The sequence below is a fragment of the Apteryx rowi genome, unplaced genomic scaffold (assembly GCF_003343035.1).
Source record: "Apteryx rowi isolate R43461 unplaced genomic scaffold, aptRow1 scaffold_0, whole genome shotgun sequence".
In the NCBI taxonomy this organism is placed as follows: domain Eukaryota; kingdom Metazoa; phylum Chordata; class Aves; order Apterygiformes; family Apterygidae; genus Apteryx; species Apteryx rowi.
Genome location: NW_020447195.1, coordinates 637,492 through 660,586, shown reverse-complemented (window position 1 = coordinate 660,586; position 23,095 = coordinate 637,492). Strand labels below are relative to the sequence as shown.

The window sequence follows — 23,095 nt, the reverse complement described above, 5'->3', positions numbered from 1 at the left end:
GCCAGGATTACGAGGACATACCTCTTCCTCCAGTCATATTCTGAATTTAAAATTCATCAGGTATGGGAAGCAAATGTGAACAAAGACTTTCTTTTGTGATAGATCATCTTTGCAACTACCGTGCAAGGAAGGATGCAATGGGACAATATCCCTGCACCCTGGACAAAAAAAAAAAAAAAAAAAAAAAAAAAAAGGCATGCTATGTCAAGGTTCAACTCTTAAAGCATGACTGACAGAGATAGCAGCAGGTGTCTTATAAGATGCTGATGGGCTAAGGAAGGCAGAAGGATCCAGAGAGCTGTAGGTAAACTCCAGCCCTCTCGAGTTGCCTGGCAGCTCCACTAGGAGCTATCTGAAATGCTTGTTTTGATAGGACAGGCTCTTTGCCACTGCAACAGCATGACAATGTAGCAATTAACAGCTCAAGACAAATTCAAGTCACCCTACACTCCATGTCCACCAGACAAACTCTTCAGCTCAGCTCTCAGTATCACCTAACTGATCCTAAAAGCTCTCCTGGTCTTTCAGGTATAAGGTAAGCATGAAGTACTTTCCTCACAAAGAGTTACTTCCTTCATTTTGTTAAAACTACCCAAGCCCCACAAGCTTTGTGCACAGAAGTCTGGCACCAGTAATGTTGCTGTTCCCTTTGCTACTTCTCTGTTCTCCTTCTTTATACAGGTAACAGCTGAAGCCCTCAAATGGCTCCCCTTTTCTTGTAAGCAGCACAACATAGACATTTGGGATGTAAGTTCTAAAACAGAGTTCCCAAGGTTTTATCTGTGCGTGATCATAAAACAAAGGAACAACAGAATAGCAGGCACAATAAAAAAAACAGCAGAATAATACCGGAGAGCCACAATTCAAACGTCTTTGTATGCTACAGAGGCTTCATGATCTGCACAGCCATGGTCCATATTTTGTGAACTGCTGCTCCAAGGCATAACAGAGAAGGGAGGTTCACAGGGCTCATATTGTATTGAGGGGTTCTCTTACAAGTTCACTAAGCACCAGCAGAGAGGCACTGAGATAGCAGGATACTCTATGACATACGAAATGCTCTCATCATTGTCCTCATCCTCAACAACACGTTATCCAACCTTTATACCCTATGTCACCTGTATCAGAGAACTACCTACCTCACAACATCCACATACCAATCCAAGTTCCGTAAGGTCAAGTCTCAGTTATTATTCATATTACAAATTAACCACATCACAAAAGCATGTCCAGGAACACTGAAGATGGCTCTGTGAAAAACCAGTTCTGATCACACGGGGTTAATTAGTCCACAAATAGCTTTGCACATGCATGGATGTACTGTTTCCAATGCCAGCTCAGTAGGTTAACAACTTTTACGAACTGCAAAGAAAAAGCTAATAAGCTCTCCAGAGACCTGAGCTGACTCTGTGCAGAATTTACTTGGATATCTCAACACCATGCAACTAGAGCCAGAAGTGCTAGGGGAAGCAATGCATAAATATACTAGTAGGTCCACCCACAGTCAGCTTTGGCTCAGGTAGGTCTGAGCTGGGTCCCATGCAGGAACCTTACTGCACCAACAGATTCAGGCACACCTATGCTTGCTGCATCACCTAGGGACAAAGTTAAGAGGTAGTTGTTTCCTGTTCCTGCTAGTTCCCCAGGCTGCTCCTCTGGTAATAAGCCGTAATCCTTGCTTAAATTTGGCCCATCTTTATTTGAAAAAGGACCGATTTAGAAAGGAAAATCCTGCTCCCGACTGAACTAGTTTGATGAAGACGTGGTGAACTGAACTAAAAGCTGGATATCTTGCTTCATGTCTTGTTCCTCTCTCTTAAGCGTGTACTACCCCACCACTGCCGCCCATCAGATGCTTCTCTCTGCCACTTTAATTCACTAACACAGCAAAACAGTAAGCCAGCACAAAAAAAGGCAGTTTTCCTTCAGTGAGCTGAACAGTTTACAGGACATAACAATTACCTAGTCCAGGACACAGGCAGAGAGTCTGTGTGGAGCAGAGGAGGGAAGATGAAGCAGTGAGCCCTTTCCCTTTGGCCACTATTTCAACTCAGCTGCCTGTGGAACCACAGCCTAAATCTTCTTAATTGGCAAAACCAATGTAAAAGGTTCTTGCCCACCTCACCCAGTCTGTCTTTTAGGGGGACTATTTTTAACATGAATCACATGCCTGTTAGGGTTTAGAGCCAATCCCAAAACCAGCTGCAGCTGTAAGTAGATAGAAGTAACAGAAACCTTTTACATCTGTTTTTCTATCAGAGCAACGCTTTCTTTGGAACCACAGCCCTAGACCTCAAAACCACAGGCATTCTCAGAACACCAGTGGGTGCCATCAAGCACTCTGTCAATCTCAACAACAAAAAAACCCTATCTCGTTCCCTTATGTAACAACACTCTCAAGTGAACCTTCCCTGAGAACCTCCCCAGGGAATAGGCTTCCCTGGCTGCAAATTCAGAGCTGGACTGGCTACAACTTGTGCTGCGGAGGGATGAACAACAGGAGCAATCAGGACACTCCTTGAGAGAGCAGAGAAACTTGAGGGAAAGGCCACTTGCCGTTTGTGATATGTTTAAAGAGAGGGGGAGCTCTGGGAACTTTCTTATTTAAAATGGTAAGACAATACCAAGAATACAATTGAACTCATTTTACTCAGAACTGAACCTGAAAGCCTGTGCCAAATAAAGAAATTTCAAAACACAGCTGAGAAAATGATATATTTTTTTAATTTTCATCTAGAGCAATATTTATATATCTTTTTACAATTACTGATAATCAGAGATAGTGAAACCCAGTTAGAAATAGCAAAACCTTTCTTTGAGAGGCAAAAACAACAAACAGAAGAGAACTTAGCTGAGAAAGTCTGAGAGGGCACACAGCTGGAAAGAGGTGTGTGCACAGGAAAAATTAGGTTCTAATTTTCTGATCACTAATGATGAATCCTACTGCTTACACAGTTCTCTCAACTCCTGCAACTACTGAAACCACAAAACAGTTTTGGAAAACCTTCTGGAAACCTTTGGAAAACCTTGCAGCAGCAGCAACACCATGTACCAAACCACCCTCATTGAGCTCTGCACTAGATGAACACAAAGATACACCTTCAAGCTAATCTCTCAAGAGGAGGTGGCAACAACTTCCACCTGTGCTAGTGCATTTTAAGACCATAAGAAAGCATTTGGTGACTCAGGAAGTCAGATGACAGGCCAAATCCAGGCAACGGGTTTACTACCAGCTGGGTCACACTGACATAGAAAATTAGGAATTCACATAAGAATGAAATCATTACTGAAGCTTATGTAATGATACTAATAAAGCAACAGATTTTTTGGCTGACAGTTTAAGAACTGTGAGCTACATGGAAAAGTCACAGAATAGTCAAGGCTGGAAGGTACCTCCGGAGATCATCTAGTCCAAAACCCCTGCTCAAGCACAGTCACCTACAGCACCTTGCCCAGGACCCTGTCCAGACAGCTTTTGAGTATCTCCAAGGATGGAGACTCCACAGCCTCTCTGGGCAACCTCTTCCAGTGCTCTGTCACCCTCACAGCAAAGAAGTTTTTCCTCATATTCAGGCGGAATTTCCCATGTTTCAGTTTGTGCCCATTGACTCTCATCCTGTCACTGGGCACCACTGAGAAGAGTCTGGCCCCATCCTCCTTAAAACACCCTCCCTTCAGATATTTATACACATTGATAAGATCCCCCCTCAGCCTTCTCTTCTCCAGGCTGAAGAGTCCCAGCTCTCTCAGCCTTTCCTCATATGAGAGATGCTCCAGTCCCTTCATCATCTTAGTGGCCCTGTGCTGGACTTGCTCCAGTAGCTCCATGTCTCTCTTCTATTGGGGAGTCCAGAACTGGATGCAGTACTCCAGGTGTGGCCTCACCAGGGCTGAGTAGAGGGGAAGGATCAACTCCCTTGACCTGCTGGCAATGCTCTTCCTAATGCAACCCAGGATACCACTGGCCTTCTTGGCCACAAGGGCACATTGCTGCCTCATGCTTAACTTGGTGGCCACCAGCACTCCCAGGTCCTTCTCCACAGAGCTGCTCTCCAGCAGGTCAGCACCCAGCGTGTCCTGGTGCATGGGGTTATTCTTCCCCACATGCAGGACTCTGCACTTGCCTTTGCTGAACTTCATGAGGTTCCTCTCTGCCCATCTCTCCAGCCTGTTGAGGTCGATCTGAATGGCAGCACAGCCCTCTGCGGTATCAGCCACTCCTCCCAGTTTTGTATCATCAGCAAACTTGCTGAGGGTGCACTCTGTCCCTTTATCCAGGTCATTGAGGAAGAAGTTGAAAATAAGACTGGACCCAGTCCTGACCCCTGGGGGACACCGCTAGCTACAGGCCTCCACCTAGCCTTTGCGCCACTGATCACAACCCTCTGAGCTCTGCCATTCAGCCACTTCTCAATCCACTCACTGTCTGCTCATCTAGCCTGTACTTCCTCAGCTTGCCTATGGGGATGTTATGGGAGACAGTGTCGAAAGCCCTCCTGAAGTCAAGGTAGACAACATCCACTGCTCTCCCCTCATCTACCCAGGCAGTCATTCCATCATAGAAGGCTCTCAGGTTGTTTAAGCATGATTTTCCCTTTGTGAATCCATGCTGACTACTCCCAATCATCTTCTTTTCTTTCATATGCTTGTAAATGGTGTCCAGGATTAACTGCTCCATCATCTTCCCAGAGATCGAGGAGAGGCCAAGTGGTCTGTAGTTCCCTGGGTTCTCCTTCTTGCCCTTTCTGAAGGCTAGAGACACATTTGCTTCCTTCCAGTCCTCAGGCACCTCTCCTGATCACCATGACCTTTCAAAGATGATTGAGAGTGGTCTAGCAATGACATCAGCCAGCTCCCTCAGCATTTGTGGGTGTATCCAGTGTGTCTAGTTTGCTTAAGCGATCCCTAACTCAATCCTCCTCCACCACCAAGGGAAATTCTTCCTTTCTCCAGACCTTCTCCCTGGTCTCCAGTACCTGGAATTCCTGAGGGCCGGTCTTACCAGTAAAGACTGAGGCAAAGAAGGCATTCAGTATCCAAATTCAGTCATCCAAATTCAAGTCAATATTATTCCTACATACTTGGAGGAGGGACTTCTGTGTCTTGGTTCTAGTCATACTCTCTATCCAGTTCTAGCCAACTCTATCACAGACATAAGGAAAAGAGACAGGTAGGACCCTGAGATCTAGCTGATCATATATCATCAAAAAAATTGCAGGCCTATGGAGGGGCATGGTTCTCATATACCTGCATCCACATCCTGGTTATATGGGACCTTCTCACAACTAAGCATGGGACTGGATAGGACACATAGACCATCTGATCACAAGGAAAAGGGAACATGCACACCTGGATTCTCAGTCAGTGCCACCCTTAGCAATAAAAAAGGCAATATTCTTCACTTTCCGGAATATTCTGGGTTCTGCTTATCCCACACTTGTTCTTGTTCTCCATTGTAAGAGACAAAGTGCAACAATTCCAGATTTCAGAGTCTGCCCTTGCACCCTTGCCACTGTTGGAGCTTAAGAGAATGGTGCAGTATAATCGGCTCCTACTTTACCATGCACTGTTAGGGTCTAGCCACTCTTGCTTCTGTCATATTTATTGGTATAAATATATCTGAAATATATCCAAATTCTAACACCACCAGATCTGTAACTTACTGTTAAAAAATTCCTCATAGTCTGTTTTCTCCACACAGCACGTGTACATGCGCAGAGCTGCCACCTTAATTTTCTAGAAAAAGAGAAAACACAATAATTAGAGTATTCATCATGAGACCTACTGAATGCTACTGTTTTTGTTAAATACATACATATACAGTCTTCTTCTGAGAAGACTTCTCCTAAAAAATCACAATCATTTGAGATTTTTAAGAACACATTAAACTAATATCTCCCAGGAATGACAGAAGTATAATTGATCTTGCCTTGAGGCAATAAACTGACTAAATGGCTTCTAGAATTCCCTTCAAAAACTATTTTAATACAATACTTGTTTATATGAGAATAATTGAAATGGCTTTCCTTAATAAGATTGCAAAGAAACCCATTCACAGTCCCTGGTTTCCTCCAATAACTTTAACTGTTGATGCATACAACTCAAAATGTCTTGTATAATGTAATTTTCAAACATTAAAAAAGTGATGTGCCAGTCACCTAAAAATCTTTTTCGCTGCAAGAATGAAAATTGACCAACTAAGCTTCACAAGTTAGAAAGGAATCCCAAATGATGTATCACACAATATGTAAGATCCTTTTGCACTTCTAATTTTTTTCTTGGTCTGCCATTGCATGAAACACCTTCAGAGCATCATCTGTAGCTGAGACATGTGCTGAAGTTTCAAAGAGCACAATAACTGATAGCAGAGATCAGCAAGAACTGCCAGCTATTCCCCTCCACTGATATCAAGGAGGGAAGTTGAAAACTTGAAAACTCCAGAGCCAACTCCCCTACCAGAGAAGGGCCAGGTGAGAAGGAGGCAGCATGGTTGCTGGTTTTTTGTTTGTTTAAGCAGTATCTACTAGGAATCATCTTAGGGCTCACTACACTGCAGAGCTGAGCACATGGCTAGCACCCACACAGCATGCTTTTAGAATGGCAATTCAAAGTACTAAAATATTATTTACACCTTCTCCAACCAAAAGGAAGGTAAGGAAACTGCAGCTTTTCTCCTACTATGGAAACACACGAACTGTTGTTTTTCTTATTCAATAGTCAAGGTCTTCTGTCATAAATAATGGATTAGAAGCTTTCTCAATAATCAATTATACATACAAAATCCTTACAATAAAATAATTTACACTACTTATTGGAGTTCTGAAGATTTCCACTTTAAAGGAAACACTGTCTGGCCTGTGAGTAGAGTATCTTTCCAGGGAAATTCATTGCCCCAGACCAGGCATTACTAGATATTAAAATCATACTGTAAAGAACAGTCCCTGCCACGCAGCCCTTAAATAAGGCAGGTAACACAGAGAAAGAACTGATGAAATTTAAGCATTGAGGTTTTGAAGTGCAGAAGAGGTAAGCAGATAGAGAAAGAAAAATAAGAAAAAAGAGAAATAGTAAGAAAATTCCCTAAGATCTCAGAGAGCACTGGCAAGGCCAAAAATGAACTCAGGTCTCCTGGGCCTTAATCATAAAATAATTCTCTCCAAACCCAAGTCCCCTAGCCAAAAGCAGGCAGTAAAGCATAGCAATTAAGGAGAACTTGGAATCAACACTTAAAGCTAACAAGAATCTTTATTACAACAATACATACACAAATGCGTGAAAGAAGCAGCACTCTCTCACAAGCCTTAGCATCACCTGATTAAAAGCAACTAACAAATCAAAATACCTCACCCTCTTAAGTGCAAGTTATCTTTCCTTTATATTTACTTTCTGACAGGAGAAGATGTAATCAGCAACAGTTTCAGATCAGTCTTTGAGAAGCTCTACTCTGTCTTGCAGACTTTCAAAGCACCTTATAGAGTTTTAATTTCTGCACAGTTGTGCTCAGTCCTCCTAGTTATACTGTCTTCTCCACTGACTCCTTTATACTGAGTCCCTAGTTCAGAGCTAAGAAGTTTTGAATCCCATCTCTTTTCAACTGAAGGTGTCTCTTACAGAACTCCTCTTGTTTAGTCACTGTTAACAACTGCTTTATGAAAGGACTATTTAGAAAATTCCCAAGAGGAAAACCTATTTGTGACTTGGCCCTGGTCAGCTTACTATTGAAAAGCGACTCTTAACAGCAATGATAACATACCTCACTACTGTCTGCATGGGACCCCCTCCTGTCACAGAAATACAGAAGGCTAAGAGGTCCAGAGATGGGCAACGAAAATCAGAAACATGAAATAGCCTCAGTAACAGAAACAAGTTAGACTAGGTCTCTTTAGTTCAGAAAAAGTCAGCTATTATAGGATATAAGAGTCTATAAAATTGTGAGTGGAAGGGAGAATGTGAACAAACACTCAAAAGGCAGAATAATCAGCAATTTTTTTAATACAAAATTAGCAGAAGTTCTTCCCACAATGGGCATGTAAGCTATGGAACTGCCACATAAAGAATGCTATGGATGCTGTAAGTTTAAAGAGTCCAAAGGGCAAGTGGACAAATTTATAGAAGAAAAACCCATCAATTGATATTACAGAAATTCCCTGGTTCAGGAAGTCCCAAAACAGACAATTGTTGTAGGCTGGAGGAATGCATGAGAAAAATTTCTTTATATGTCTTCCCCATAATTAAATTCTTTCCAGATAACTGCTATTGGTCATTACCAGAGACACAATGCTGGTCTATATGGATCTTTGCTTTGAGATAATAATGTTGTTATTGTGTTCTCTGATGCACAAATACAGGCATACCTCGGAGATACTGTGGGTTTGGTTCCAGACCACCGCAATAAAGCAAGTCAGACAAATTTTTTGGTTTCCCAGTGCATATAAAAGTTATGTTTACACTATACTGTAGTCTATTAAGTGTGCAATAGCATTATGGCTAAAAAACCAATGTACATACCTTTAATTAAAAAGTACTTTATTGCTAAAAAATGCTAACCATCATCTGAGCATTCAGCAAGTCATAATCTTTTTACTGATGGAGGGTCTTGCCTTGATGTTGATGGCTGCTGACTGATCAGGGTGGCGATTACTGAAGGTTGGGGTGGCTGTGGCAATTTCTTAAAATAAGACAGCAGTGAAGTGTGCCACATAGATTGACTCTTCCTTTCATGAAGGATTTCTCTGTAGCACGCGATGCTGTTCGATAGCGTTTTACCCACAGTAGAACTTCTTTCAAAATTGGAGTCAATCCTCTCAAACCCTGCTGCTGCTTTATCAACGAAAAGTATGTAATATTCTAAATCCTTTGTTGTCATTTCAACAACGTTCACAGCATCTTCACCAGGAGTAGATTCCATCTCAGGAAACCACTTTCTTTGCTCATCCATAAGAAGCAGCTCCTCATCCGTTAAAGTTTTATCATGAGATTGCAGCAATTCAGTCACCTCTTCAGGCTCCACTTGTAATTCTAGTTCTCTTGCTATTTCCACCACATCTGCAGTTACTTCCTCCACTGAAGTCTTGAACCCCTCAAAGTCATCCATGAGGGTTGGAATCAACTTCTTCCAAACTCCTGTTAATGTTGATATTTTGACCTCCTCCCATGAATCGTGAATGTTCTTAACGACATCTAGAATGGTGTATCCTTTCCAGAAGGTTTCCAATTTACTTTGCCCAGATCCATCAGAGGAACCACTATCTATGGCAGCTATAGCCTTACGAAATTTATTTCTTAAATAACAAGACTTGAAAGTCGAAATTACTCCTTGATCCATGGGCTGCAGAATAGATGTTGTGTTAGCAGGCATGAAAACAACATTAATCTCGTTGTACATCTCCATCAGAGCTCTTGGGTGACCAGGTGCATTGTCAATGAGCAGTAATATTTTGAAAGGAATCTTTTTTTCTGAGCAGCAGGTCTCAACAGTGGGCTTAAAATATTCAGTAAAGCATGTTGTAAACAGATGTGCTGTCATCCAGGCTTTGCTGTTCCATTTATAGAGCACAGGCAGAGTAGATTTAGCATAATTCTTAAGGGCCCTAGGATTTTCGGAATGGTAAATGAGCATTGGCTTCAACTTAAAGTCACCAGCTGCATTAGCCCCTAACAAGAGAGTCAGCCTGTCCTTTGAAGCTAGGCATTGACTTCTGCTCTCTAGCTATGAAAGTCCTAGATGGCATCTTCTTCCAATATAAGGCTGTTTCGTCCACATTGAAAATCTGTTGTTTAGTGTAGCCGCCTTTATCAATTATCTTAGCTAGATCTTCTGGATAACTTGCTGCAGCTTCTGCATCAGCACTTGCTGCTTCACCTGCTTCACCTTGCACTTTTATGTTATGGAGACTGCCTCTTTCCTTAAACCTCATGAACCAATCTCTGCTAGCTTCAAACTTTTCTTCTGCAGCTTCCTCACTTCTCTCAGCCTTCATAGAGTTGAAGAGAGTTAGGGCCTTGCTCTGGATTAGACTTTGGCTTAAGGGAATGTTGTGGCTGGTTTGATCTTCTATCCAGACCACTAAAACTTTCTCCGTATCAGCAATAAGGCTGTTTCGCTTTCCTATCATTCGTGTGTTCACTGAAGCAGCACTTTGAATTTCCTTCAAGAACTTTTCCTTTGCATTCACAACTTGGCTAAATGTTTGATGCAAGAGGCCCAGCTTTCAGCCTGTCTTGGCTTTCGACATGCCTTCCTCACTAAGCTTAATCATTTCTAGCTTTTGATCTAAAGTGAGAGACGTGCAACTCTTCCTTTCGCTTGAACACTTAGAGGCCATTGTAGGGTTATTAATTATCCTAATTTCAGTACTGTTGTGTCTCAGGGAATAGGGAGGCCCAAGAAGAGGGAGAGAGACGGGGGAACGGCCAGTTGGTGGAGCAGTCAGAACACACACGTTTATCAATTAAGTTTGCAGTCTTATATGGGTGCGGTTCATGGCACCCCAAAACAATTCCAATAGTAACATCAAAGATTACTGATCACAGATCACCATAACAGATATAATAATAATGAAAAAGTTTGCAATATTGCAAGAATTACCAAAATGTGACACAGAGACACAAAGTGAGCACATGCTGTTGGAAAAATGGCGCCGACAGACTTGCTCGACGCAGGGTTGGCACAAACCTTCAATTTGTAAAAAACTCAATATCTGCAAAGCGCAATAAAGCTAAGCGCAATAAAACGAGGTATGCCTGTAAAGTGGGAAATCAGAGGTTTGAAGAAATTCAAGGCATCTTAAGACTCCTCTACAAACCAAATATAATACTCCCAGTTATGTTAGTGATGGAAATGCATAAATGAAGGCAGGTTCAAGCTCTAGATTACTATTCCCTATATCACAAAAAGGAAAATTACTTAGGTAATAAATAGGATTGTCCCACACAAGTATTCCCCCTATCATAGGAGAAAATAGGGGTTTTTTAGAATGTTAAAAGTAATAAGCAAGCAAAAAAGAAAAATCACCAAGTAAATGCTTTACCCATCTGCTATATTTCAGTGGTCCTGTGAAACCCATTGCTTCTATTATCCTTGTGAAGGCACCCACTTTCTCTTCAGATGGCTGCAAGGAATCTTTTGCAGAAAGATGCTGAAATGTTAAAAAAGAAAAAAAAAACTATTGCATATTTCTATCTCAGCAATTTAATCTGACAAATCATTTTAGTTGGACAAACTACAAGGTTAATTGCTAATATTAGCTTTTTTGGTTTACTTTCTTAGTTCAACAAACAAAACAAGTACATATTTAGATATTCTCTACAAAATATACCTTTATAAAGCTTATTTAACAGCTCCAGATTAGGAAGGTCAGTTTTAATACACATATCAGACATCAGAAAACATCATTGGCTACCTTCCGCATTAAATATGAACATGTCCCAAGGTCCAGAATCTTTAATGGCTATCTAGTACAACTTCAGCATGCTATAAAAAAAATAGCAGGCTATTCAGTAACTCCTGTCTCAAGACCACAAAGCAGTTGAGCTTCATCACAACTTGCAGAAAAATAGGTAATTTTCATTTAAGGATTTCAACTGCTCAACAGACTAACAAATATTTTGATGAGTAATATTGCATGTATTTAATTATATGAAGATCCCACAATGACATTACCTAGGCATTCCTGGGGTTTGTTTGTGCCAAACATTAAGTAGAATGAAAAAGATCCAGCAAACAACATTAGGATAGAAGTTTAATTTAGACTACTTTTATTTCACTAAGAAATTATAAGCTTTTCCAAGCAAACTTACAAACCTAGGGTTTAAAGCTAAAAATTCAAACATTAAAAGGAAGATCAGGCATGCAAGGAAGAAAAAAAAAGGAGAAAAAAAAGAAAGTGTTGTGAAAAAGCTGACAAACCTAGTTTTTCAGTCATTTAGGTGATTTTTCTGATCCATTTCCACTTCTTCAGTTTGAAATGCTAATACCAGGATTGGTCCCAGTGTTTCTCAAGTAGTCTCACAATACTAAATAAAGATATACTTTTCTACTTGACATTCTTCTGCATATGAATGCAAGCATCACATATCAGTTTTGGTAAGCATCCCATTGGAAGCTCAGGCTCAAATCTTTTGTATGAAAACCTGCTTACCAAAATACAGCTCCTGTTTTCCTAAGTATGAAGTATGTTCTCTTTCTAGACAAGTGAGCTTTATTTGGAATTAATTTTTTTGCAGACAAAATGAACAAACAAATCACAGAAATATAGTAAATAAATCTACCCAGCCCTTGCACATTCTCCGAGTTCAGTCCTTGCTTGCACAGGCAAATCATATTCTAGAATTATACATTGTAAAAACCAATCAGTTTCATCTTAAAACTACTGAAGTTACACAAAACCACCATTCTCACTGAAAAGCTCCTCCAGAATCTTATTCCCCTTGTAGCTGATGAATCTTTCTATCAATCTAGATCTTACTTGCAGAAAATCCAGATCAGAAAAGTAATTAGTCCTTAGTTTTTACCAGGTCAATCATTTGCACTGTCTGCAAACATGAAAATAATTGTTTTCTTCCAGATTAACTACATACCTTAAAGAGCATTGGGTTGGTAAGAATCTTTGTGGTATTCTGCCTAAAACACGCTGGCAATAGCGATCGGCCATCAGTAATTACAGTTTGGGATCTAACAAATTTCTAATGAACGTTTACACTGCATACTTTAACTCATTATATTATCAACAAACTACTCTACTTTTAACCAATCTAACCAAAATCTAATGCAAGTGAATCTCCTATATATACTTGAAGAATACAGCTGAGAGCCATTATCATCCGAGAAAGTTCCTTGCCCGACGAAGCATTAAATTACTTTAGGTTACTGGAATTTCACTCTAAACACTTTCTCCAAAGACAATAACATATTTAAAAAAAAAAAAATCAGCTAGTTACCGGATTTGGTAGGAAGTGTGGCAATTCAGCAACAAAAGAACTGCCATACGTTACCAGAACAAACACTTAGGCCCGTATCCCATCTACAACAAGGACCAGCAGCAGATACTTGGAAGAGGTACTTACAGAACAGAGAAATATAGCAGAGAGAGCAGCTTCCTGGGGTGTACCTGCCCTTCTTTTGATAGTCATTCCTGCACTAGAAAATGTATCCACCCAATCACATTTGGCAACTGCAACTGGATGCATCTTCAGCACCCCAATCAGTTTTTGAAACCATTTAAGCATTTACCCTCCACAGCCTATGGAGTTGTGACACTTGAGTTTCACAGCTTAGTTATGCGAAAACAATTTCCTTGTGTCCGTTTTAAACTTGAACCTTGTCGTTTCATTGGATGCCCCGTTTTCCTATAAGGAGCAGGAAACAATAATTCCTATTCCCTTGTTCAGTATTTTTAATGAATTTTATAGGCCAGTATCATATATATCCTCATCTGTTAGCTCTTTTTAGATTTCAAGAATCCAAATCTAGTCTCTTGACATACAGAAGCCTTTTCCCATTCCTGATTATCCTTGCTGTATTCTTTACAGCCTTCCTAGCACTAGTATAGTAATTTTTGAAATTATATTACTGACAAACTTTCATTTACCTATAAGGTGAATGATTTTAAAAGATACATATTAAAATACAGACACGTATCCAGTATAAGTTGCTATGCTTAATTACAAATTAATTGCAAAGGGGACAAAAATTGCAGCTTTTAGACATAATCGCCATGTATATTCAGCATTAGTATTCCAGATAAAACGCTTTGTATTCTCATACTATCCATGGATGGCTGTCAATGTCTTGACCTCCACCATGCCTAGTATTTAGGTAAACAGGAAGAAACACGCTCAGTACCATTTTGGTATCTGTCAATCACCTAGTAAGACAGAGCATCACACTCTCCAGAATCTTCCTTAATACTCAGATCCTTGCTTTGAATGTTGGCCATTAAACCTGCTCACCATGTCCACTGTTATTATCCAGAACAACTGCCTCTGCAAAGGTACTTTCTCTCCCTCTATCACGTGTGTTGGACCCAGTGAGTCTACTCACACATACATGAAGTTTTAACCCAATTCTTATTACATTGTTCTTCAAGCTTATCCCATTTCTCCTATGTAATATTATTTTCCTCCTGTGCACTAAAAATGCCACCCGAACCTTATGTCATTAGCTCCCTCCAGCCAGGATGGTAGGATATGCTCAGCACACAACTTCTGTGTCTCAATAACCAGCATCATACCAATTTCAAAACTACTAAAATAACCTTCATATTCTCCACACTAATTAAAATCATACTTAGTTCCTAGTTAATCTAGGCAGATTAGTTTTAGTACATTGCCTTTGTCTACAAATACATTATGAAGGTTCCCTCACTACAGGTTTTTCATTATGCAGAGGAAGTCAACTTAAAACCAAAATTATCTTGATTCAAATTTTGCTAGTTCATCACCAAAAAAAAAGGTTTCTGACTGGAAAATAGTCTTTTTCTAAGAAGTCCCATGACTCCTACTCCATTCAGAAGTTTGCCTGGACTAGCTCAGGAGATGCAGAAGGGATTTAAGCAGTGAGTGCTGGGTTCAAGGTAAAGACAGAGGTGTGCAATTCAGCCTGCCGATGCTACTGCTGCAGCCAAATGCAATTAAACAGTCATACAAGTGTGTGTAAAATTAGATTTACAAAAAATATACTGAAAAATTCAAAATACATTTTGTAACTCATTCAAATTAACAAGCTTATCAGGACACTGAGAGGCCTACCTCACACCGACTTCCCCACACAGCACCTGAAACCCAGCACTCAAAGCAATTAATCCTCTTAATCTTAACACCAAATACCAAAACAAGACAGTTGGAGTTCCCCATTAATTATAACTCGCTTTCCCACCAAGAGTGGATATCCAAGTGCACATTTCAAAAATGAGTATGTTTTTCTCCATTCAAAATATTAAGGTTGCAGTCCAGACGCTTATCTCAAACCTTATCTCCCCTGTTGTAAACTGCTTTCTCTCTGTTCATAAATCCTGCATGGTTTCTTACATGAAGGCCATTTTAACCAGGAAGTTTCCTGACTCATCATTCTAGCTTTGTACTCCTCCACTAGTCCTTTTCCACTATGCCAAACACAAGCTTCTCATCTCTGCCTTGAAGAGCCTCATGCTGCTCTTGGCTTGTTAGATCTACTATCTTATTCACTGCTCTCCCAGATCTTCTCTCCAAATGACGTTTGGGCAGGTAAGAGAGAAGCAGTGCAGGCATAGGAATTAGGGTATGCACTGGGTCTAGTTTGGATTCTGTTCTTAGCTCTGCTGCTAGGCCATGGTATAACTTATGCAAGCCATTTTGCATGCTTCAATTTCTTTGCCTGCAAAATGTTCAGTTTACCTGTCAGCTGAAAAACACTCCAAAACTGACTAAGAAAAGTTCTAGTTAAGAATCAGATAGCAGCCAGTGGTTCTTTCCTTCCACATGCATCTCCTTGTTTTCTTTCATTTTGCTTTTCCACGTCAAAATATGCAATTCAAATTCCAACTGATTAATATTTACCTCTAACACTACAACAACAAAATATGCCATTAGTCAGAGAGCAAACTGGGATAATTTTTTATTTTTTATGTAAATTTTACTTTTCGGTCCCTCATTTTCCCTCTGTCCTCCCATTTCTCTTGCATTTTGCCATTATCTTTGCATTGAGATCACTAGAGCAGGATCATAGTACTTATTATTTGAGAGATGCTGACACCCTTGGATTAAGTACTAAACAAGTCTTAGGAGATGGTTCGTGCTCCAGAAGACTTCTATCCCAAAACAAAAGACAACAACAGATAAAAGAGATGGATAGAACACAAAATAATATTGACGAACAGACTTTCAATATTAGCTGCACACTAGAATTAGTCATCATTAATATACTGCATGACAATTTTGGGGCTTTAGCATCAAAACTGTTGTCACCTTGTCATTTGTAATATATATGGAAAACTTCTGTGCTTCCTTCTTTGAAGGTAAGAAAGGACCATCTGCCCCCATATTACTACTACTCTCCTTAACTTAGATTCTTTCCTAACTGGGCTTGTCATGGGAACCTCCCCGCAAATAACCCAATTATGACCAGACTTTCCTACATTAGCACTTCATTTTCTGGAAAGGAACACAGCACCTCTCAAATTATCAGATCTACTGTTAATGCTATACTAAAACATTTTATATAAAAGTTGAATCACCTCCTAAACATTTTCAAAGACATTTTATGTTACCTGTACCTATATAATCCCTAGCACAGTGTGCCCAATAATAAAAACAAACTCTTCTAACCTTATTTGTATTGTAAAATGATCTATTTTGCTGTGTAACGGCTCCATTGGCCTGAGTCAATCCACCACAGACGTTGGACAGTTGGAATCGGCCAGTCTTGCGTCTCTAATAAAAACGATAAAAGAAAAAAAAAAGTTAAAATTGAAGAGATCATTTGGTAGTGAACACTTAACTTTACACCAATTACCCTTAATTTGCTTCTAAGCCAATTATAGTTCATTCTAAACCTGCAGAACTTTGTATCACATAAAGCACATATTTATTACCATAACTGTTACAAATAAATAGGTTGTCATGCTTAATGCTCCATACAACATATTTTTTAGTGCTCTGTAAGCGTACGGATGGAATAGACTGGCAGGCCACTCCACTTTCAAAAACCACAGGCTATGCTACTTGGATTTTCTGAGAAATTAATCCTACTTATGTTTTTTGTCTCTTACTAAATAATTTTTCTTCCCTGGCCTTGCAGAGAAACAGAGTTTACGAGCAACCTTCTAGCCCATCCAATTGTCTTTGTGGACAGGACTTGAGCAAAACAAGTTACAGGGGAATAGGTATGTATCTCTATAACCTCTACATGACACATGATTTGTATTACAGAGCTGCAATGAATATTAGTATAAAATGGAATTAACACTGTAAAGCAGCGCTTTCAAACAGCAATATCACCACTATTCAGTGTTTTGCTGTGCCAGGCAGACATACCATCTCAGTACTAGAAACTCCAAGGCTATTGTACAGCAGAAACATGCTCTATAAAATGCTGGCTGTTATTTCATCAATACATAGATGGTGAAGTAAAACTTCTGGAAACCTCTCTACTCAAAAACTGTGACTTTTTCTTACAGATTTAAGCACATCCCAGTTTTTACACACTTCAACATATTCTGACATCTTACCTGGAAAATACTATAGAGCATCCTTCTACATTGGCCTTGGACCATGGTGGTCTGTAATAATCCACTGCATGCTGCTATCCATTGAGTTACTCCAGTCTGGCAGCTCTGGAACAGAGAGACTAGTGATGAAGAGGAGCATCCAAATAACTCAGGAACAGTTTAGTTGTCCTCCAGCTTCCACAGATTTTATTCATTCACACAACAATGTTCAGATTAAACTCCAAACTTGTATTTAACAAAAGCAAAAGTTTTGATTAAATGAAAAAAAGCTCGCCTTCGAGAAAAGCATGCAACCAGAGTTTGAAGGCAGAAACAGAATAATCACGGGAAATAGTGAGCTGTCCACATCATAAAACTACACCACAATTTTTATATCTGTAGAACAAGCTAAGATGCTTAAGAAGCATTATTCACTTGACAGAGATCTGTAAGAAGCCTTCATCAAATCCCCTTGCCAAGTTCTGCTAAGTATCTGGTTCCCATCACACAGTCAACAATAAATATATAAACAGGTATATTATTCCACTCTCAGCTTTTACACATCTTTCTGTCTTACATAACTGGGGCATAACGAGTAATTTTAATATTCCAAAAGCATACATTGTCCCAACAAGTTTCAGGAAAGATGATTACTTTCTCTCATTAATGAGAATTACAGAAAATAAGGAAAAGAGGTTTTTTTCATCCGTGCTTTCATTGACTTGCAGTCTTCAAGTAGGTACTACACTTGCTGTCTTCATACATGCCCAACATTAATACTGGGAAAAACATATATATTATTACAGTGGATAATATTTTTCTCATAAAAATAGCTTCATCTTTTAATGGACCACAAAGATGAGGAGAGACTGGGATTGTTTAGCCTGGAGAATAGAAGGCTTAAGGGAGACCTTATCAAAGTGTGTAAATACCTGATTGGGTGGGGGGAGCAGTAAAGAAGACAGAGCCATACTCTTCTCAGTGATGCCCAGTGAAAGGACAAGAGGAAATGATCACAAATTGAAATACAAGAAATTCTATTTAAACATAAGAATAAAACTTAATTTTAAGGGTGATCAAACACTGTAACAGGTTGCTCCATCCTTGGAGATATGCAAAACCTGACTGGACAAAGCCCACAGCAACCTGTTCTACTTGACCTTGCTTTAAGGAGGGGGGGTTGGATGAGATGATCTCCAGAGGTCCCTTAAAACCTCAGCAATCCTGTGGTTCTTCCAAAAAATGTCGGTTCTCCAATTCAAAAGCAGTAAGTATCTCTAGTTCAATAAACTTCTGCTGCCAAACCCAAGGGAACACTACATGCATACCTGTAGCACCCAATGCAGTCCCGCTACACAGAACACCAGAAGTTCCCAGAAACTATGAGACTAGCAGATCTGCCCAAAGACTAGGAGGAACAGAAGCAAAACCAACCTGAGTTCCTGTTCCCCACGCAATTCTCTCTATCCGCACACTCATTGCTACCCCTCAGGTGCAATGTACTGCCTCCTCAGACTGTCCACATTTAACTCTTGATAGAGCTGCACTTTTCATCCACTATGTGAACTGATCTCAGCTTTTAAAAAATGGAGGGGGGAGAGAGGCACTACTGTAACAAACATGATTAATGTTCACTGCAATTATGCCTTTCCCCCTTTACTGTAACTAAGGAAGATTATTTAGTTTCTGATCCTTCTCCATAACATCAGTACCCAGCAAGTACAAATATGAAATGGATAAACTTCTAATAGTTTTCCTTTGCTTGCTAAGCAGAGGCAAATTGAGATGTAAAAAATCCTTACTGCTGGTTTCAGATACAAAGTAATAGGAATATGGCAAGAGAAATGGGATTCAATCAAAAGAGCCCTATAATTTTGCACGAAGGTTTGAAAAAACAGCACAAAGAAAATAAAATAATCGAGAGGAAAGCTCTCTTACAAACAATATTGCCATTTATCCAATTGCCGCGTAGCACTAATACATAAAAAGAAATAATATTTGACAAAACAATCCAGCTGAGTACCACAAAAGTAATTCTTGAGGTAATCCAGTGCTCTGACATAAACAGTTTAACAAGTAATAAAAGTCAGAAAGAAAATTCACCAGTTTTTATAGAGAAAGACTAGAAGACTAAGTTATATGATAGGATTTTTGATGCTCATTCTTTGTAATAAGAAGGAAAACATGTCTAGATTCCAGTGTCTTAGAGCTTAAATATACTGGGGTTTATAGCTGTTAATAAGCACTAACAGAACAAAGCCAAAATGGACAGAGACATAAGAAAACACAAAACAGGCACATGCACAGTTGGGAATAGAGATGTGATAAATAATCAAATAAGAGAGAAAAAGGCAACAGCAGAAAGTAGCAGAGCAACAGAAGGGGAACATGGTGAGTGAAGGAATCTTCATGAGCCAGTGTCACCTTTTGCAGAATGTAACCTTCCATATTTAAATTACAAATGTTAGACTTCTCCATTTAGAATATGGCTAAAAGAAAATGTACCAAGCATAAACTGAATGCAATTATCCAGCAACAATCTGCAGGCAAGTTAAGCACCTCCGGCAGCTGCCTTGTCAAGATACAGATGAAAGAAAATAACTACAGTCTTCTAAATCTTCCTGGCAACTATTCAAAAAACCTTAGGTAGCAGAAAAACTGTGCATTGCGATCTCTTCTATTACTTAGGGAAACAACATCTTTACCATAATGGTAGCATTAACTTGTAGACCTGAAATGTCTGGACAACAATCAAGACTATATCACGCACTGGGAGCAACAGAGGAGGCTTTAGGATTAGAAGAAGAAAAAAAAACATTTCCTTTCTTATTTCTAGTGCAAAGAGGAGCTGATGAAAGCTTGAAGACTCATTTCCATGTGATTAGGCAACTATTGAATCCTCATGCAAAAGCAGATGTTGGGAAATGTCAAGGCTCAGCAATGTTAGGATATTATAAAGCTTGAGCTGAAACACCTTGCTGCTCTCAGAAGTCCCCTGCCTCCCAACTGCATACTCCCACCAGTTACTCCAGCTCAGGTGCTTCCCTAACTGCAAAGTAAGGCACACCAGCTCACAAAAATGGCAGAAAACTAACTCTTCTCTCCCCCCAAAAAAGAGATTTTTCTGGCCAGGCTGACAGATTGAATCAGCTTATTTTGCTGTACGATGAATGTCAGAGCCAGCCAGGAGAAGACGAGTTACACTGGGACAGGGGAAGGCTGGGAGGCAAGTCCTTCACCTTTTGTAAGCAGGTTTTAATTGCAAACCATACCCTGGGGAACAGTTCCATGGACAGCTGAACCCATCTCTCTACCACTCTCCCTGCTCCCCTCCTGCTTGTCTTCCCCCTCCTCTTTTGTTACGGATTGCCACAGTATTTTGTAAACTCTTTAACTCATTAAAACAGCAGGAAATTAACCTTATTTTAATATTGTCAGGGTTCTGTTTTGGCATTTAGCACATAACGATCCAAAAAAAATGCTGAAGCAGGCAAATGTAGGCAACAGTACAGAGACAGGAGCAGGGAGGAAGAGTAGGAACAGGAGAACGAAGCAGGGACTCCTCATTTCAGTTGCAGGGAGCATCAGGTAGGGCTCACCATGCTGATAAAACCACATCTTGAGACAACACCAGCTCAAAAAACCCCAGAGAATTAGTTTAAGTGGGTACAGCCCTTTGACTAAAGGTCTTCTATTTTTCTCACAAATATTTCTCCATCAAGCATAGCTGGCATCCCAGTATTTGTATTGCGACAGAATCTCAGAACCCAGTCACAGACTTCACTCTTCTCATTTCTACTGAAGAGTGGTATCCTGCTGCAAGGACTTTAAAAGCTCATACACACAAAAAAGATGAGAGATAGATACAAATGCATTAGAAAGGAAAAAAAAAAAGCTGAGTAATAAGTAATACACTCGCAGTCCTTCATAGGAACCCAGTCTGTTCCACTTAACACAGAAGTTGGAGTCTTTATATAATCTTTGTTATCAAGTACCTCAAAACTGAGAAAGGAACCTCAAGGAGAGATAACCCCCATCCCGCAGGGCATACAAATGTCCCAAGTGACGGGAAAAATACCAGACAAGTTTTCTCAAACATAAAGCCCCAAGCAGGAGTAGCAAAGTCTTGCATAACTGTTATGTAACTACAACCTCTGAAGGAAAAGTTCAAGCCTTTCCCCCCGCCTTCACGAGACATCCGCCCCGGACACAGGGGAATGCCCGAACCATTTGAGTGCCGCACCCTGAGGAGGACAGGAATAAGCAGTTGGCTGCAGTAACCTCCCACAGCAACGCCAAAAATCAAACTAATTATCATTTACAAAACGACAACTCCTTTACAAACATCGTTTAACAGTTTTTTCTTATATACGCTGCCTAGGGCAAGGCCACGCTGGAGACAGGGAGTGCGCAGGGAAGCCCGCAGGAGCCCGTGGGGCTGTGAGACGTCCGTGACCGGCACCGCAGGGGCGACACCGGAACCACCCCACGGAAACGCCCTCGGCCTCACACGCCGCTCGTCCCGTCGGCAGCGCCGCCCCCCGCCATGCCTGCGCCGCCCCGCCCCGTCACGCGGAAGGGGCCGCCACGCACTGCGAGGGCGGGGAAGGCGACCCCGGCCGCCGCCGCCACTCACCACGGCTCTCACCAGCGCCGCCATGGATGCTGGGCGCCGCTTCCGGCGGCGCGGCGGGCCGGGCTCGGCCCCTTCCGGCCCCCGGGCCGCGCACGCGCGGTGCGGGAGCCGCGCGCGGCGGCCGTTAGCTAGAGGGGCGGGAGGGCGCGCGCGCGGCAGCCGTTGGCCGGGGCGGGGGGCAGCGTGTGCGCGCGGCGGCGGCTGTTGGTGGGCGGCTCGCCGCGCGCTCTGCCGTCGCCTCGGGGCCGCCGCTGCGTGGAGGAGCCGGGCGGGGGGAGGGGTGTGGCGTGGCGAGGCGGGGGGTGTAGAAAGGGGGGTGCTAGTCGAGGCTGGGCGTGTCGGTGTGCTTGGGTTTGGTTTGGAAGGGGGAAAGGTGGCAAATCCGTGCTTGCCCCTTGTAAGTTCCCTCTCCTAGAAGGCTTGACCCATCAGGGCCAAGCTCTGCCACTTGGTGGCCATGACAGCAGCGAGGTTTCCTCTGGCTGGTGTTGGGCTGGCTGTTCGGGCAGCCCCAAGCAGAAGACAGCTTCTTTGAGACCCTCACACAGGTGCCAGCACGGAGATTTCATGGTGGTGGTAGCAAGAGAACAGGGTAAAGCCCCTCACACCAGTGTCCCATAGGCCCTGGAGCCAGGACCTTGTGACCAGGAATGGTCCTGCCTGCCCCCACTGCATGTTCCCCATCCCTTCCTTCTGCTGGCACCAGCTTTCATGAGGCTGCAGAGTGAATCAGACCAGCAACCTGACAGAGGTCAAAATGAGCTGGTTTGTTTTGCCAGGTTGGTTTTAGCCTGGATCACATCCACATCACCTCACAAATGTTAGTACTGGTAAGAGGGAGGCTGGTGCAGATGTGGGCAAGAGCAGCTGGGGAAGAGGGAGGCTGCTCTTTTCAGCAGCAGTGCTGTCTTAAAGGGCTTGGGGAACTATAATATTCTACTCCCCTCTTTCCCAGCATATTTATTGGGATGTCAGCTTCTCAGGAGGGCAGTAGCAGCTGCTTTAATGGCCCTGAAACTCCACAGTAGTCCTTAGAATTCTTTCATATGTTCTTAAATGTCAGATCTCATGGGGCCAATGGAATCACCTACTTGGACTTCTTTCTTTACAGGCATCCCAGATTCCTGTATGTACAGTCAAGGTTTTCTGAGATGTTCTGACTCACTGCAGCTCTCTCCCAAAATAACTTGAACTGTATCTGACAATGCATTTAGTGAACAAGTTGTTGTAAAATTGTGTTGGATGTTAAACACAGGGAACTGAAGATCTCTGTCAG

At 41.4% G+C, this 23,095-nt stretch overlaps 1 protein-coding gene across 10 annotated transcripts in view; it reads right to left on the bottom strand.

Annotated features, from left to right (window-relative positions):
- LOC112973634 (ubiquinol-cytochrome-c reductase complex assembly factor 1) overlaps positions 1-21,881 on the bottom strand; it is a 62,314-nt gene extending 40,433 nt beyond the window's left edge. For 5 of the 10 annotated variants that reach the window (XR_003256083.1, XR_003256077.1, XR_003256103.1 and 2 more), the window contains exons 1-6: positions 18,618-18,897; positions 18,116-18,157; positions 17,205-17,309; positions 16,303-16,407; positions 11,031-11,138; positions 5,664-5,736 (exon numbers count right to left, since the gene is read on the bottom strand). Coding sequence is in view for 7 of the 10 variants with exons in the window: in XM_026082101.1 (XP_025937886.1) it covers positions 5,664-5,736; positions 11,031-11,138; positions 16,303-16,407; positions 17,205-17,309; positions 18,116-18,157; positions 18,618-18,662 (478 nt within the window). In the remaining 3 variants the exon portion in view is untranslated. Of the gene's footprint in view, positions 1-5,663; positions 5,737-11,030; positions 11,139-16,302; positions 16,408-17,204; positions 17,310-18,115; positions 18,158-18,617; positions 18,915-21,819 lie in introns of those variants that run through there. The other 5 variants (XM_026082397.1, XM_026082017.1, XM_026081747.1 and 2 more) reach the window with 5 other exon arrangements.
- Positions 21,882-23,095: the final 1,214 nt, after the last annotated feature.